Below are 16,793 nucleotides of genomic sequence, written 5' to 3'. Positions count from 1 at the left end.
TAATTGCAGTTTCATGTAAATTATACATTATTGGCACAAATTCATTCACTATAAAAGGTCAAACTTAAAGTAAAATTGAACTTAGTTGAGAGCTGGTAGTACACATGCATTCTGGCAAATGTAACATAAACTGTCTACAAAAAATACTCAATACTCCATTTACTGTTGGTAAAGTAGGGACTATATTACTGAGGATGTATCAGTCAATGAGTCAGCAAGTGTTGTATACAGTGTTACTGTTGTTCGGGCATCTTTTTAAATTTATTTCATTGACTATGGAACCCCATAGACTACAAAACTTCATACAGTGTCAGAAACTTTGAATAATGCATTTACACATCTACATGTTGGATCATGTGATAAGGCACACATAAATCTATTTTAGGAATAAATGATGTCACATGACAACAGATTCCTGTGAACCATGACCTTATTAGTATATCTGTATAAACCCCACATTTCTTTCAAACAAACAGAATTGCTATTAAAATTGATATCCTTTATCACAGTTAAAAAGTAATGATTTCATTATTTGTGATAAAGTTAGATTTACAGTTTTCTTAGATTTTTGCTTAAAATTTTACAATTGAAACATTTGGCTATGGTCAAGGCCATTCATATAAGGCTCTTTTGATCCAATTTAAGAAACTTTTGTGTGACAGATCTTTAGTTGCTTTAAGTAAAAGAATTTGATTGGCTATTGTACCAACTGCCTAAAAATATAAATGGGTTTTCTTCCAAGATAGCTCTCTCTACATGTTGACGTACTTCAAAATGGTTAGAGTGGGGAAACACTCTCTGACCCATGTGGGGTCTGGGAATAGACCAGATCGTCAACAGAGCAGCCCATCCGCTAGTAGGGTATACTCTGAGATTTCTAAGCTCACACTTTACTACCTCCATCTCCTAACAGATATACTAACAAATCCCCATAAGGGCCAGTTATGTGAGATCTGTAAGGATAGTCAAGACTGTTATAACCTACAAAGAAGAAGAAAGCTCGTTCAAGCCATATTATCATGCACATGAAGATGAGCAAGATATCAGTTAGGTGCTTAAATACATTGTGAACAACATTTTTGTATTGAAACAGGCAAAAGTCAATGGTTAAAGGAGGTAAAGAAAGAGCTATTTTTTTCAACTTTTTGTTTTTTCAATGTAAGTCTTATGTAATCTGTATAGATTGATGTCAGACAAATGAATTTTCTCAGACAATAATGGCTAAGGTTGGCTCCATTATATGTAGTTCTCATGTTTTAGTCTTGTTTATTTATTTATTTTTTTTTTTTTGGAGTGCTGAAGTTCATTACGCAAGCTGTAATTCCTTTTGTATTGGAAAGTATTTTATGATAAGATTTAAAATATATTTAGTGCTGCACCAGACTTATTATTGGTTATTTTCAATAAGCTTAGAAAAAAATAACATTTGCAATTTGTACTTTAATTTATTATTTTTTTTGGGAGGGGGGGGGTTAAATAGGAATTACTCTGTCTGTCTGTCTGTTCTTTCCTTCATCTGTCCATCTGTTTACATTTCTTGTAAATATAACTCCTTCTTAACCACTCAAGGGTTTTTGATAAAATTTTATAGAAAGGTCGGGTATCATGTGTGAATGTGCATGAAACAGTATAATTACTGTTGGAGGATTGTGAAGGAAGATAATCCAAATTAATGGTTTCACATGTTAAAACCTTGTAAGCACAACTCCTCCTTAACCACTCAAGGAATTTTGATGAAATTGTATTGGGAGGTTGGGTATCAAATATAGATGTTCATGAAGGAATATAAATACTGTCAAAGAACTCCATAGGGAGATAATCCAAATCACAAAAAACGTTACCAACAAAATTCCCCCATATTTCAAAGACAAATCCTTTCCAGTTATTTCATATTCCTATACTTCACCCATTGCATCCAAAATTTTCAATTTGAAAAGGCTATTGCAGAACCTTGAGATTGAGGACTTCAAGGCTAAACCACCTGACTGTTCTTGCAAAAACTCTCCATTAAAATATGGTCCTTTCGGTCACATCGTTACGGGAGATTTGTGCTTCATCGAAAATGAATCTCTGTGTAATATCCTTTCTAAAGGTTCCAAGTACAGTGAACCGTGCTCCTTAAACTGGAATTATAACTTTAAAGTTCTTATGGATGCTGTGGAGGACTACGCAAGAAAATGTGTAAAACGAGAACAAGAAGACATTGATTCTCTGTCAGAGTGGTTAAAGGCCTTGAGGTCTTTAATTTTGAAATGAATGAAAGTTTTAAGTAGGTAAATGAGTGCCAATGCTACATCAGTTTTCAAAGACCCGATGTAGCAAAAACATACACTATACATGACAAATATGTTTTTCGTACCAGCAGACAAAGCCCAAAACAACATTGTATTTGTCTGCAAAATGTTTTACATCCAATGTTTATTATCAGAGGTAGATGTAGAAAATAATAGCAGTGATAAGACCTATACTGCTACCACACTCTCAAAAGAAGAAATTGTGGAAAACCACAAATCTGTGCTATCCTCTTTTGGTCTCTCTACCAAGGATCATGACTGTGATTTACCATCTATGTACTGAATTCCTAAACTCCGCAAGAATCCATACAAATAATGTTACATGGCTGGATCTGCAAAGTGTATCACCAAACCTCTTTCAAAACTTTTCAAAACAGCTGTCAAAGAGGGTTTACAGTCCTACCACAACACTTGTTACTCCCGTAGTGGTATTAATTCAATGTGGATCCTAAAAAATTCGAGAGATCTTTTGGCGACAATCAGTTAAAGACTATTATCAGGATATAATAGCATTAAAACCTATGATTTTTCAACACTGTATACTTCTATTCCCCATACTCAGTTAAAATCCTGACTTAAAAACATTATGCATCGTTGTTTTTCCAAAAATAGATGGTACACCTAGATACAAATTTATAGTTCTTGGTAGAGATTCCTCATACTTTGTAAGAAATAATTCCAAATCATCTTCCAAATAAACAGAAGAGATGTTTACAAAATGCTGGAATTTTTAATCGACAACGTTTGTTTGTCCAGTGTGGAGGGCGTGGTTTTCAACAAACGGTCGGCATTCCAATGGGAACAAATTGTGCCCCTCTACTTGCTGACCTATTCCTTCACTCTTATGAGGCTGACTTTATAGCTAATCTGATCTGAAAGAAAGAATATCGTTTAGCTAGATCCTTTAATCTCAGTGTCCGCTATATAGATGATGTATTATCTTCAAACAATCATAATTTTAGGGATTTGATACATCGCATCTACCCCAAAGAACTTGAGATAAAGGATACTACAGAAACTGTGAAGTCAGCCTCATATCTTGACCTACACTTAGAAATCGATGGTAAAGGGAAACTATTGACGACAAACGTAATGACTTTTCATTCAAAATTGTCAACTTTCCTTTCATCTGTGGCAACATCCCTTCAGCACATGCGTATGGTGTGTTCATATCACAACTCATACATTATGCCAGAGCTTGCAGAGACTACACAGACTTTTTGTAACACGCTAGAATTCTAATAAATAGGCTTCTGGAGCAGGGTTATGTTGCTACAACATTGAAGTCATCGCTACAAAAGTTTTATGATCGTCATCATGAACTCGTGGATTGTTATGGTGTATCCATCTGAGCCATGAGAACTGATTTGTTCAATGTGTTATAGTTTTCCTTTCCTCTTTCGTCTACCCCAAACTTGACTTTTTATGAGCAACTTGTCAGGTGTTTCTAGAAAAGCAAGGGACGCTTACCCTACCGGTGCACCTGGTCCATGCTCCCAGTCTTTAGTGGAGTCCGAGTTGTTCATTTGCTTTTGTTACTTTGTATGTATGATTTTAGTTACGTTACTTTACATTCTTTGTTGTGTATGTCTGTTTTCCATGTCTGGTCTTTGTCCCTGGATTACATTCTTTTGATTACCGCTATAACCTTGGTTCCCTTGATTACTCTTTTACATGTTAAAACCATGTAAGTAAAATTTCTCCTAAGCTACTCAAGGGATTTTGATGAAATTTTATAGGAAGGTTTGATATCATATGTAGATGTTCATGAAGGCATATAAATACTGTTGGATGATGCCAAAAGGAGATAATCAAACAAACATTTTACATTTAAGTCCATTTGGAGCCAGGGGTGGGGGGGGGGTATTCTTTCCGTGAGCTTTCTTACAGTATTTCTAGCTTACTATGGCTGATTATGTTATGAAATTTGTGTAGGAATACCACATGTATTTAATTTCATCAAAATCCTATTTGATTTTTTGTTTATATTTCAATCACTGTTGGAGGAAAGAGGGGTATCCTTCATTGAATTACTTGTATCTCACAGTTCCTTGTTTAAAAATTGTATCCATGGAACTGACTAAGGATTAATCATGATCATCGTAGTTGATCTTTTAAATTAGGGTTAGCAATTGCACATTTGGCTACAAAGGGCTCCTTTGTTCAGTTAGTTGAAGTTAAACCCTTACAGGAATTATTGTTCTTAAAAAGCAGAGTCCATTTTTTTTTCTTTTTGTAGATCCAATCTTTTTTGAAACATGTCTTTTTAGGAAGTTTGTATGGGTAGTATATTTCATATTAAAAATTACTGAGGGAACCTTAGTTAAAGAGCCACTGTCAACACATTGAATAAGGTAGTCACTGCTTCTCCACCAAGCACACAACCTAATAGAAGAGATAGAGTAACGCCTGATTGGCTTGGAATCAGAATAATGTGTACAATTGGGGATCCTTTGGTTTAGCACAATGAAAAATCCAATTCAGCATGTCAGACTAGTATAAAGCAGGGTGTTCTTAATATATCAAATGTTGTCGTCTTGAAGTGCATGAAACTTTTGCCATTGGATGTATAACCACAATTGAACAATACAATTAATCATATATAACCATTTATAATTTCAGATATGGGTTGAGGCTGGACATTTAATGGTTACCTCCCTTGGTATAGGAACTGGTTGTATTACACTGATGTCAGGTTATACACATTTCCACAGTCACTGCTTCAGGTAAAGTATCACTCTGTATAAGAACAGTCTGTATTTATATGATGTTTGGTTATATATAGTTTCTCCTTTAGTAAGGAGTGGTTTGAATTATTTCTTCACTTGGGATGGTAAAATAATGGAATATTTTGTGAAGAATCTTTACCATTATTGTACCATTAATATGATGGTTTTGAAATCCTTACTTTCCTTACTTTATAATGATATGTAACTGCTTACTCTATCGATGCACCTGGTCCATGCTCCTAGTTTTTAGTGGAGTCTGAGTTGCTTATTTGCTTTTGTTGCTTTTGTATGTATTATTTTAGTTATTTTATGTTCTTTGTTGTCTGTTATCCATGTCTGGTCTTTGTCCCTGGACTACATTCTTTTGATTTCCGTTAGAATTTTGGTCCGCTTAATTACTGGTGCACCTTCATGAAAACAATTTTCTGAGAAATTTAAATGAAATCTTGAAATACTTATTTTCATTTTCACATGTAGAAATGAAGTGGTTAGGAAGATTGCAGTTACTAACTTCAGTTGAATTAACTCCCTTGGTATATGTTTACTGATGTATGGTATACACGTTTCCACTGTCATTATTCTCTCTTCTATTCTGATTATTCTTACAGACAACCATTTCTCACTCTTTCTGTAAGGCCAAAACAAAAAATTGTATGTGTTACCTATCCGAGTTTCTACCATAAAATATTTTATGGCCATTTTGGCTCAAGCTTTGTTAAAGTCTACAGTGTTTCCCCATTAACTCAATGTAAAATGATTTTGAAAAATAAAGTAAAATACCTATCCTATTTTTTTCTTTCTGGTAGCAGGAAACAAGATTTTTTTTGGCCTTATTTGCTGTGAAGATTTATAATTTAAAAGTATGTCCCAGACTACAACTACATCACTCCAGAGTCTGGTTCCTTGTTTACTGTTTACATATTGTTGACCCCTGTGCACTTTCCTTCAAAAACATTTGCAGCGCAAAACAAAGGTGCTTAAAGTCATTTAATTGATAATTTTTTATTGATAGGGAAACTTGAAACCATGAAAAAATAATAAAAAGCAAATAGGTCTTGTCTACGGAAACAGCAAAAAAAAGAACCAAGGAAAATTAATATGTTTTCTGGAACTTGGTCGGAAACATGTTTTTGCCTTAGTTTGATTTATGTAATCTTCTTCAGAGATTAAGTGAACTGTTTCTTGTATGAAGTTTGATTATGAAATAGATATTTTTCTTGTGCCTTGTGTTTGAATCATGATCAATAAAGCTGTAGAGAGTTTCATTGTTTTGGACAGCAATATCTGATTAGAGATTAGATCAGGTTCTCACGAAAATGTCATGTTTCATATTTTTAAAGAAATAATTTATGGGTTATTTGAATATCTGTAGCAAGAAACATATTTATAATCTTAAATGAGAACTATTTTAAAGTACATGGTAATTGTACTTTTAAGTCTCCTGGGTTTGATAATATATTGTCTGGGATTCTGTAGCAGAGATATGGGACAGGTGTAGACGGCAATAACTTTTTTTTTAACTCAAAAGTGCACTGCTCAGCTTATGATCCATTTTTATACCCTGCCACATTAAATGGTGAGCTATTATGTGATTCCTGCCACATACAGTGGTGAGCTATTATGTGATTCCTGCCACATACAGTGGTGAGCTATTATGTGATTCCCTATGAAAAGTTGTGTGTCTGTCCCACAAGGCAGTGTAGCATATTGTAATAGCTGATTTTCATCATATTGTCTGTCCATCTGTCTGTCCCATAACAGTTTCCAGATGATTACTTGAAAACTGACTAATAAATATTTTTTAAACTTTGCACACTTCTTTAGTACTATAAAATACAGATTAATTTTAATTTTCAGCAAAGCCAAAATGTTCTTTTTGGGCAAGGCCATTTTGAACATTTTGCCATCCTCCTTTTTTACCATTATGTGACAGGGTATCACGTAATGTTTCATTAATGCTCTTTTTTGTGTAGAGAGTTGCCTTTTGATCTTCCTGAGTTATCTTTTTTTTATTTTATACACTTGTCTGGAAGTCTTCAAACATGATGCATTGCTTAAATACAGGATTATGTTTCTCCACTTTTCCTGGTGCTGTGAGAGTTTCTTCGTCATTCATTGAAGAATCATGGGTGGCCTTGAGCTAACTTTTTTTACCTCTGGGGTTGTTGCTTTTTTGACAAATTCACCATATCCTATTTGTTATAAATATTTTGTTTTGAGAAGCATGTTTTTACAAAGGTTGCTTTTTTGCATTGTTTATACTTATTCTTGATGGGATTCCAATAATAATATCCACCAATCATTTCAATAAGAATATCTGCCAAATATCCACCAATCAGTTATGAGAACAAATTAGTCACATATGATAAAACAACTTTTCTTTAGCATGAAGTGAATAATACTTCAGAAAAGGGGTCTATTTTATGTTATATTACTACATCACTCCAGAGTCTGGTTCCTTGTTTACTGTTTACATATTGTTGACCCCTGTGCACTTTCCTTCAAAAACATTTGCAGTGCAAAACAAAGGTGCTTAAAGTCATTTAATTGATAATTTTTTATTGATAGGGAAACTTGAAACCATGAAAAAATAATAAAAAGCAAATAGGTCTTGTCTACGGAAACAGCAAAAAATAGACCCAAGGAAAATTAATATGTTTTCTGGAACTTGGTCGGAAACATGTTTTTGCCTTAGTTTGATTTATGTAATCTTCTTCAGAGATTAAGTGAACTGTTTCTTGTATGAAGTTTGATTATGAAATAGATATTTTTCTTGTGCCTTGTGTTTGAACAATGATCAATAAAGCTGTAGAGAGTTTCATTGTTTTGGACAGCAATATCTGATTAGAGATTAGATCAGGTTCTCACGAAAATGTCATGTTTCATATTTTTAAAGAAATAATTTATTGGTTATTTGAATATCTGTAGCAAGAAAGATATTTACAATCTTAAATGAGAACTATTTTAAAGTACATGGTAATTTTACTTTTAAGTCTCCTGGGTTTGATAATATATTGTCTGGGATTCTGTAGCAGAGATATGGGACAGGTGTAGACGGCAATAATTTTTTTTTTAACTCAAAAGTGCACTGCTCAGCTTATGATCCATTTTTATACCCTGCCACATAAGGTGGTGAGCTATTATGATCCATTTTTATACCCTGCCACATTAAATGGTGAGCTATTATGTGATTCCTGCCACATACAGTGGTGAGCTATTATGTGATTCCTGCCACATAAAGTGGTGAGCTATTATGTGATTCCTGCCACATACAGTGGTGAGCTATTATGTGATTCCCTATGAAAAGTTGTGTGTCCGTCCCACAAGGCAGTGTAGCATATTGTAATAGCCGATTTTCATCATATTGTCTGTCCATCTGTCTGTCCCATAACAGTTTCCAGATGATTACTTGAAAACTGACCAATAAATATTTTTTAAACTTTGCACACTTCTTTAGTACTATAAAATACAGATTAATTTTAATTTTCAGCAAAGCCAAAATGTTCTTTTTGGGCAAGGCCATTTTGAACATTTTGCCATCCTCCTTTTTTACCATTATGTGACAGGGTATCACATAATGTTTCATTAATGCTCTTTTTTGTGTAGAGAGTTGCCTTTTGATCTTCCTGAATTATTTTTTTTTATTTTATACACTTGTCTGGAAGCCTTCAAACATGATGCATTGCTTAAATACAGGATTATGTTTCTCCGTTTTTCCTGGTGCTGTGAGAGTTTCTTCGTCATTCATTGAAGAATCATGGGTGGCCTTGAGCTGACTTTTTTTACCTGTGGGGTTGTTGCCTTTTTGAAAAATTCACCATATCCATTCATGTTATAAATATTTTGTTTTGAGAAGCATGTTTTTACAAAGGTTGCTTTTTTGCATTGTTTATACTTATTCTTGATGGGATTCCAATAAGAATATCCACCAATCATTTCAATAAGAATATCTGCCAAATATCCACCAATCAGTTCAATAAGAATATCCACCAATCAGTTATGAGAACAAATTAGTCACATATGATAAAACAACTTTTCTTTAGCATGAAGTGAATAATACTTTAGAAAAGGGGTCTATTTTATGTTATATTATACTGAATACGATAGTGTGATATATATCGAGAGGAGAGACTTATTATTATATCAATGACTGAAATTAAATGAAAATTATGTTTCAACAATTTGAAAAAGTAACAACAAAAAAAGTTAACAAATTAGAAAGTTTATCTCAAATGAACGTGAATTTGACTGACTGCCGTCTGGTGTTTACGGAAGTGCAAAAATAATTTTAAAATCCAGAACGCTTTCGATTCTGAAACACTATTTCCAGTCTAAAGGGTGATATATCGAGAGGAGAGAGGGTGATATAGCCAAAAGAAGGGTGATATATATCGTTGACGTCGGGATGATGTATCAAGCAGCCAATCACTGTTAGTGGGGCGGGGCAAGTAAGGATGTGTAGGGATTAGACTAAAATATCACATCACCCATTACCCAATCAGAATTCAAGATTTTTGTATGAAGTAGAATATATTGGTGATTACAACTTTATGTGGTCTCTTGTTATGTTTTTTTCATATAATATTGAAATATTATAGAATGGTATCTAATGGCATACTTGTACATGCAATAAATAAATTTCCATCCTTTCGTGCATGTTGAAGCAAACCAAAATTCATATATTTTTATAAGATTTCATGTCTTGTGAAGTGATTTTATTCTTTCTTTCACTTTAGGAACACCCTACTAATGACGTTAGCTCATATCTGTGGTATGATCCTTGCTGGTTTTACTGTATTTTCATTGCTTGGTGTGTATAGTGTCCGAGTCAGACATCAAATGATAGATACTGCTGTTAATTTTACCGGTAAGTTTAGTGGTAAGATTAAACACATACTTCAAAGTTGTTACTCTACTGGTATTCATTTGAGTTTAATGTTCAAAGTTGCTTATATTTTGATGAATTTATATAATGAAAATATTTGCTGGTTTTTATAAAGGGTTAGATGCTTCTTAGTAATATACAGATTTTTTTAGAAACATTTCCATTGTGAAAATGGCAAAATTATTTTACCATGGAAATTATTATTTTATTTCTGTAATTAACTATGAAACTTCCTATTGCACATGCTGAAAAATAAAGAATGTTCATGTGTCCAAAATCATAGCTTTTACCGGTTACTTTATATAGCTCTATGATAAGTACATTGTTATATGGATAAAAGTAATTTATAACAATTTTTGTTAATTCACACTGTGAAATAAATTCTGTAATTTCATTCTAGGACTTTCCCCCACCAAAACCACAAAACATGAATATTAATTGGCCATTCACAAATGCTGAATGCTTGTGCCAAACAGGAATTAAGATTTAAGTTGTTGTAGCAACAAGTTCCATATTCTCGTTAAATCTAAGCATTCTTTGACACTCATGATCATATTTTGGTTATTCACTCATTTCAGTTATTTATCCTTTTAGTAATTACTTGATATTGACTTATGGAGGTAGACCTAGGGTAAGGGACATAACTGTTGAAATCAGTGACATGTTTGTATCGTATTCAATTTTGCCAAAGCCTTTCAAGCTTTCATTTGAAACAGAATGAAATCAATCCAAGTTACTTTGATGCTTACATGTGATTGATGTCAAATGCTGAATACAAACGTTCTAATGATTTGTAAGAGTTGTGTCCCTTACCTTAGATCTACCTCTTTAAAGTTTTGTTTATACCCTTGTAAGGGGCATTTATTGGAAATACCCGGCATGTCTGTAGTTTTTACATAATTTCCAGCAATAGACCTTGGTTTTGTAATAATACCATCAGTTCTGAACAGCTACACATCACCACAAGTCTGGTTGGCTTTGTTCTTTGTTACGCTGGTTCTGATTGGTTTAGATACCCATGCCATCTATGTACAAAATGTTGTATCAGCATTTCTTCACTTACTACCAGAGAAATGGCGGTTCCGATGGAAATTTAAGTATGCCATAGCAGCTGTTGTGTGTTTTATAATCATGTGTTTGAGCATTGTGACAGTCACACAGGTAAGTAACTCATTATATACTGAACTGGAGAGAACTTCTATAAAAAAAACACATAGAAAAAAACGTTTGAGTTACTTGCCCTCTAGCACCAAATCTTTCAAAGTATAGGTATCACTAAAAAGTTCAAATGTGTATGCATGTCCATTGTCATAAAAATAACAGACTGATTAGATAATTCATCAATCAATCAGAATATTAATATAATGATTTACTTTTATTATTGTGTATAACTTATTCAGAGATGTGCAGAAATTTGGTCTGTACATGGAGTTAATTTCTTAATTTTTTTGCATCATAGTTTTTCTAGAAAGTTATACAGCTCCTTTGTAATATATGTTCAGTCTTTGGTTTGAATCATGAAAGTTGATACCCCATTAAGAAACAGAAATTTTGAGGAATTAAACAATCCTTTTTACAGGGTGGTTTATACATATCATATTACTGGATAGACAGTGTTGCCAAATGTTCTCTGTTCATCATCACCTTGATAGAATGTCTGGTGTTAGCATGGATGTATGGGGCACAGCGAGTCTGGAACAACATTGCTGATATGACAGGAAGTACTGACTCCCCCTGGTGGAAGATCACATGGCAGTTTCTTACACCTATTGTGATACTGGTAAAAGATTGTAATCTCCTTAGAAACAAAACAAATAGAAAATCTTTTGGCTGAAATTTTTTTAAATGCAAAACTGCCATTAAGTGAGGCCAGAAGATATCAGGTCTGGAATCATTTTATTGTGGTTTCAGATTAAACAGGCTTCATCAACAGGCTACAATGATACTGTTATATATAGGAAATCATTTTTTATGAATTGGCTCTCAATTAGTTTAATTTAATTAAGATATATTATCATTTCATCACTTTAACGGCAAATCTATGTAAGGCTAATTCACTTTAACCTTGCCACAATAGTTATATCATAAATTATTATCTTTTAGATTTTAATTATCTTGACTGCGATGACTGATTCAGTATTGAAGTACAGATTGTATGAGTTCTCTCCCTTGACCAAAGATTTAGGATGGCTAATTACTTTGATTCCTATAATACCACTGCTGTATGCTGTTATTCTGTGTTTTAAAAATGACTATTCATCATTTAAACAAGTATGTATTCAAGTATTTCTACTGTAGGTACATGTAATAGATTCTGCCGTAGTTACATGTAATAGATTTCATTATTTTCTTCAAGAATAAGTATCTAACATTCTTTTATATTTTAAGAAAAAATTGGGGATCACCAAACCTTTTTGCCTTGTTATTTAAAACCATTACATTTTTATGTAAAATTTTCTTACCAATTATCTCCCTTTGAATGAGGCTTTTTAACTTTGTTGACAATGCACTATTATGTTGTTACATCGCTGATGTCTCAACCAACTTGAATATGAAGACTTCCTATTATACATAATCTGTTTCTGTATCAAAAGTTCAAGCAATCACTTCCTAATAGTGTTCATTATTTCTGATATATGTCACTTCCTACAGATGGTTTTGAGCCATTTGTGTTTCATAGCATCTACATACCTGTTAACCCTCCCTCTTTAGGAGGGAGACTCCCTCTATTTGGGTCAATCTCCCAAAATCTCACAAATTTCTCCCACCAAAATCTCCTTCCTAGCAGAAAGACTACACAAATTATGTTCTAAATGGCTGATTAAATTTATATAAATACAATTTATGTACTAAATAATCATTGAGGAACAATCAACAAATAATTAATACTTTTGTTATATTAATTACTCAATTTTTTATTAGAAAAACTTTTTTCTTCTTTTTTAAAGAAATATTTAGACCTTAAGAAGACACCATTTGACTGGGGTCCAGGACCACTAGGAAATCAGGAACCTGGGACTGAACCACCAGAATATGTCATTTGTACACCAGATATCTATAAGCCAGAGACGGGACTAGCTCTCCTCACAGCCAACCTATATATACCAAACCTAAAACAGCTTATAGACTTACAGGTGAGGTAGCATATAAACCAGATAAAGGGCTAGCTTTCCTCACAGCAAACCTGTATATACCAAACCTAAGACAGCTTATAGACTTACAGGTAGGGTAGCATATAATCTAGTGACGGGTCTACCTCTCCTCACAGCCAACTTGTATATACCAAACCTAAGACGGCTTATAGACTTACAGGTAAGGTAGCATATAAACCAGAGACGGAACTAGCTCTCCTCACAGCCAGCCTGTATATATCTAACCTAAAACAGCTTATGGACTTACAGGTAAGGTAGCATATAAACCAGAGAGAGGGCTAATTCTCCTCAAAGCCAACCTATATATACCTAACCTAAAACAGCTTACAGACTTACAGGTAGGATGGCATATAAACATGAGACAGGGCTAGCTCTACTCACAGCCAGCCTGTATATACCAAACCTAAAACAGCTTATAGACTTACAGGTATGTTAGCATATAAACCAGAGATGGGACTAGCTCTCCTCACAGCCCACCTGTATACACCAAACCTAAAACATCTTATAGACTTACAGGTAAGGTAGCATATAAACCAGAGACGGGACTAGCTCTCCTCACAGCCAACCTGTATATACCAAACCTAAAACAGCTTATAGACTTACAGGTATGTTAGCATATAAACCAGAGACGGGACTAGCTCTCCTCACAGCCAACCTGTATACACCAAACCTAAAACAGCTTATAGACTTACAGGTAAGGTAGCATATAAACCAGAGACGGGACTAGCTCTCCTCACAGCCAACCTGTATATGCTAAAGAAGCCCTGTTTTCTGTCTTAGTTTAAATCAGTGGATATACTGGATGCGATGGTCTTTTTCCATAATTGTCATTACACTCCCAAGATTTTTTAGTCTCTAAGTACATATGTGTTAATATAGGTGCTGTGGACATAGTTTATTCTAAGTTCCATTATGTCATGAACGGAAAAAGGTGGTGGGGGAGCATTGCTATTATTAGATTATCATACAGAGCTGGGGAAACCACAATTTTTATCACTGGGCATGGTCTGCCAAAATAAGCATAAGTATAAGTGTTTACAATCAGTAATTTAGACAGTTTTAACCTCTTATTACCAAACATAAAACAGATTCTTATCTTAAAATTAGTAGTAATGATAATTTTAATAATCTCCCTTAAAATAGACCAAATTGAACTAGATGTGGATGCTTCTCCTCCAACTACATTCTTACCATTGTAACATCACCCTAGCCAAAAATGACTTAGAGGTGAACTTTTAAACTAATTTTAACACATGTTTATTACCTGCTATTGTTAGGTGGATCATTGTTCCTTTGAAATGTTTTGTTACTTCCCAACAGAGGACAATGATCCCTTAGTTCATCAAGTTTTTAATAGCAAGATTTTGTTGAGAATGAGACCTAAACTTTGTAGTTCAATTGAATTTCTTGGTTTTTTTTGTCTTATATTCCATTAAGATTCAATTTAATTGAATAAAAATGGTAAAGGAAGGTAATTCTAAATACTTCTGACATTTCCTGGTATTTAATACCCAGTGTAAATAAATTATGTATTTGTTCAATTTGTTCATCAGTTTGTTTATAGTGAATTACAGCAAAAACAGTGGTGATGTTCAGGAGATATAGTTTATCTTCCATTGATTAAATGATGAATCCCTAAGGTAGTTGACTGGACAATTGAGAAGAAGATTTAAAATTTCTATCAATATCTATTGAATTACTGTATAGGAAGTTGTTTTGGCTGGTGTAAAATTTTGCCAATTTGAAGTAAAAATTTATACAAAAAGTTATGGCGGATGATAAGTGGTGCATTAAGTACTTAAGCCCATAGTAAATATTTGGGGAATTTATTTTGGCATCTTTAGGCAGACTGCCAAAATACACCAAACTAGCACCCCTTGAAAATGTTCCCTGTACAGTTACTGATAGAAGTTTAAATCTGATCAACAACCCGTTAACTGCCTGAGGTATTGTCATTTAATCAAATGATGACCAAAACTCCTGAACATCATCATTGTATGTGCTGTAATATCTGCTTGAAAAAGTGCTACTCTATAAAGACATTTAATATATAGTTTTATTGTTTCCACTCAATCATAAAATTAATGTTAGCCAGTAAGTTTCATTCCACACTATTATGAAGCATGTTGTTTAGGAGTTATTGCCCTTTAATAACAAAATACTTGTATCTTTTACTTAAGCTTGTTTGCATGCATAAGGTTATGCAAACTTTCTTTAAATTATTGGTTGAACTGTCTGAAAACACATAATTTCGAAGACCTTAGGGAATTATATACTTAGATGTAAAAGACAAAGCACTTCAATAATTAAAATCTACATTTTATTGGATATTGATTTTAGTGAAGAGTTAATATAACTCTGAAATAATCTAAGTTTCTATGGAAAGTGACAATATTGATCATGCATTTAGTTGAATAATGTATAAAGTTTAAGATCATAAAATTTGTTATTTAATTAAAAGAAATGGAGTTTCTTTATGAATTACTTTTTTATTTATATTAAATGTCTCAGCATTAGTTTTATCATTTGTCATCATTGTAAAAGATTTAGCATCAAATTTTATTTTATATGGTTACAAAGCTGCCTTAGTTCTAAGATATACCTCAGCCAGATAAACAATTCAGTGGTCGATTTCACAAAAAATCTTAAATTTAAAATTGGTCTTCAGTTATGACGTCATAATACTTTGATATTTTATGACATCATAATTTATGATTTATTTTATGATTTTTTGTGAAAAGGACTGCAGACTCTTTAAAGCTTCTAGTTTAAATAATAGGCTGTAGCATTTTTTTTTATCAGGCATTTCGTCAGGATTAAATTTGTTAATAAATGAGCATTTCCAACACGTTGAAAACTTGAGTGGAACTTTAATTTAAGAAAGTATGGACACTGATGCATGTTTTGTAAGGTAAATTGTGCATACACAGTAATATTCCAAACTTCTAAAAGGATTAATCTTACATGAAATTGTCACAGAGTTAAGTTTTGAAAATTCCCTTCATTTTTCAGAATTCCTTATCCTTGCTTAGTTATCTTATGAAAAAATGTGTTAACATTGACAAGCAACTTGAATATTTTACTAAGCTCATTAATATCTATATATCTTTACCCTCCTAGATCTGCCAGGTAACATAATTATACAGGTATTGTTTCTTAGGTACATAAAAATAATCGTTTTGTTACCCAGATATGTTTTATTTTGTGCTTTTTGACATTCCACAATCATGCTAACATACAAAAATTGTTAATAGATTTAGGTCACATGGCTGGAACTTTGGTCCGTTGATGAGTTACAGATTTAGGCCTGAGGGTCATCTGGCTGTAACTTTGGTCCATTGATGAGTCACAGATTTCAGCCTGAGGGTCACCTGGCTGTAACTTTGGTCCGTTACGAGTCACAGATTTAGGCCTGAGGGTCATCTGGCTGTAACTTTGGTCCATTGATGAGTTACAGATTTAGGCCTGAGGGTCACCTGGCTGTAACTTTGGTCCATTGATGATATATAGATTTAGACCATAGAACCACTTGACTATAACTTTAGTCCATGGATGGTTTATAGATTTAGGCCTTAAGGATCACTTGCCCGATTTTGGTTTGTGGTTGGTTGATAGATAAGGACCTTAGAATCACTTGGCTATAGCTGTGGTCCTTGAATTGTTTCTAGATTTAGACCTGAGAACCACTTGACTATAACTTTAGTCCATGGATGGTTTATAGATTTAGACCGTA

At 33.4% G+C, this 16,793-nt stretch overlaps 1 protein-coding gene across 4 annotated transcripts in view; it reads left to right on the top strand.

Moving 5' to 3' along the window:
* The window catches only part of LOC148604320 (uncharacterized), a 114,415-nt gene that overhangs the window by 60,726 nt on the left and 36,896 nt on the right, over positions 1-16,793 (top strand). For all 4 annotated transcript variants that reach the window (XM_088547846.1, XM_088547847.1, XM_088547849.1 and 1 more), the window contains 6 exons: positions 4,917-5,020; positions 9,760-9,890; positions 10,816-11,069; positions 11,488-11,688; positions 12,012-12,179; positions 12,857-13,042. In XM_088547846.1, coding sequence (XP_088403972.1) covers positions 4,917-5,020; positions 9,760-9,890; positions 10,816-11,069; positions 11,488-11,688; positions 12,012-12,179; positions 12,857-13,042 — 1,044 coding nt within the window. The remainder of the gene's footprint in view (positions 1-4,916; positions 5,021-9,759; positions 9,891-10,815; positions 11,070-11,487; positions 11,689-12,011; positions 12,180-12,856; positions 13,043-16,793) is intronic.

This window comes from Perna viridis, chromosome 10, assembly GCF_037379345.1.
Source record: "Perna viridis isolate PV_CMFRI_1.1 ecotype Kerala chromosome 10, ASM3737934v1, whole genome shotgun sequence".
Taxonomy (NCBI): Eukaryota; Metazoa; Mollusca; class Bivalvia; order Mytilida; family Mytilidae; genus Perna; species Perna viridis.
Note: the sequence above shows the minus strand (reverse complement) of the source record. Positions and strands in the feature narration are given on the sequence as shown.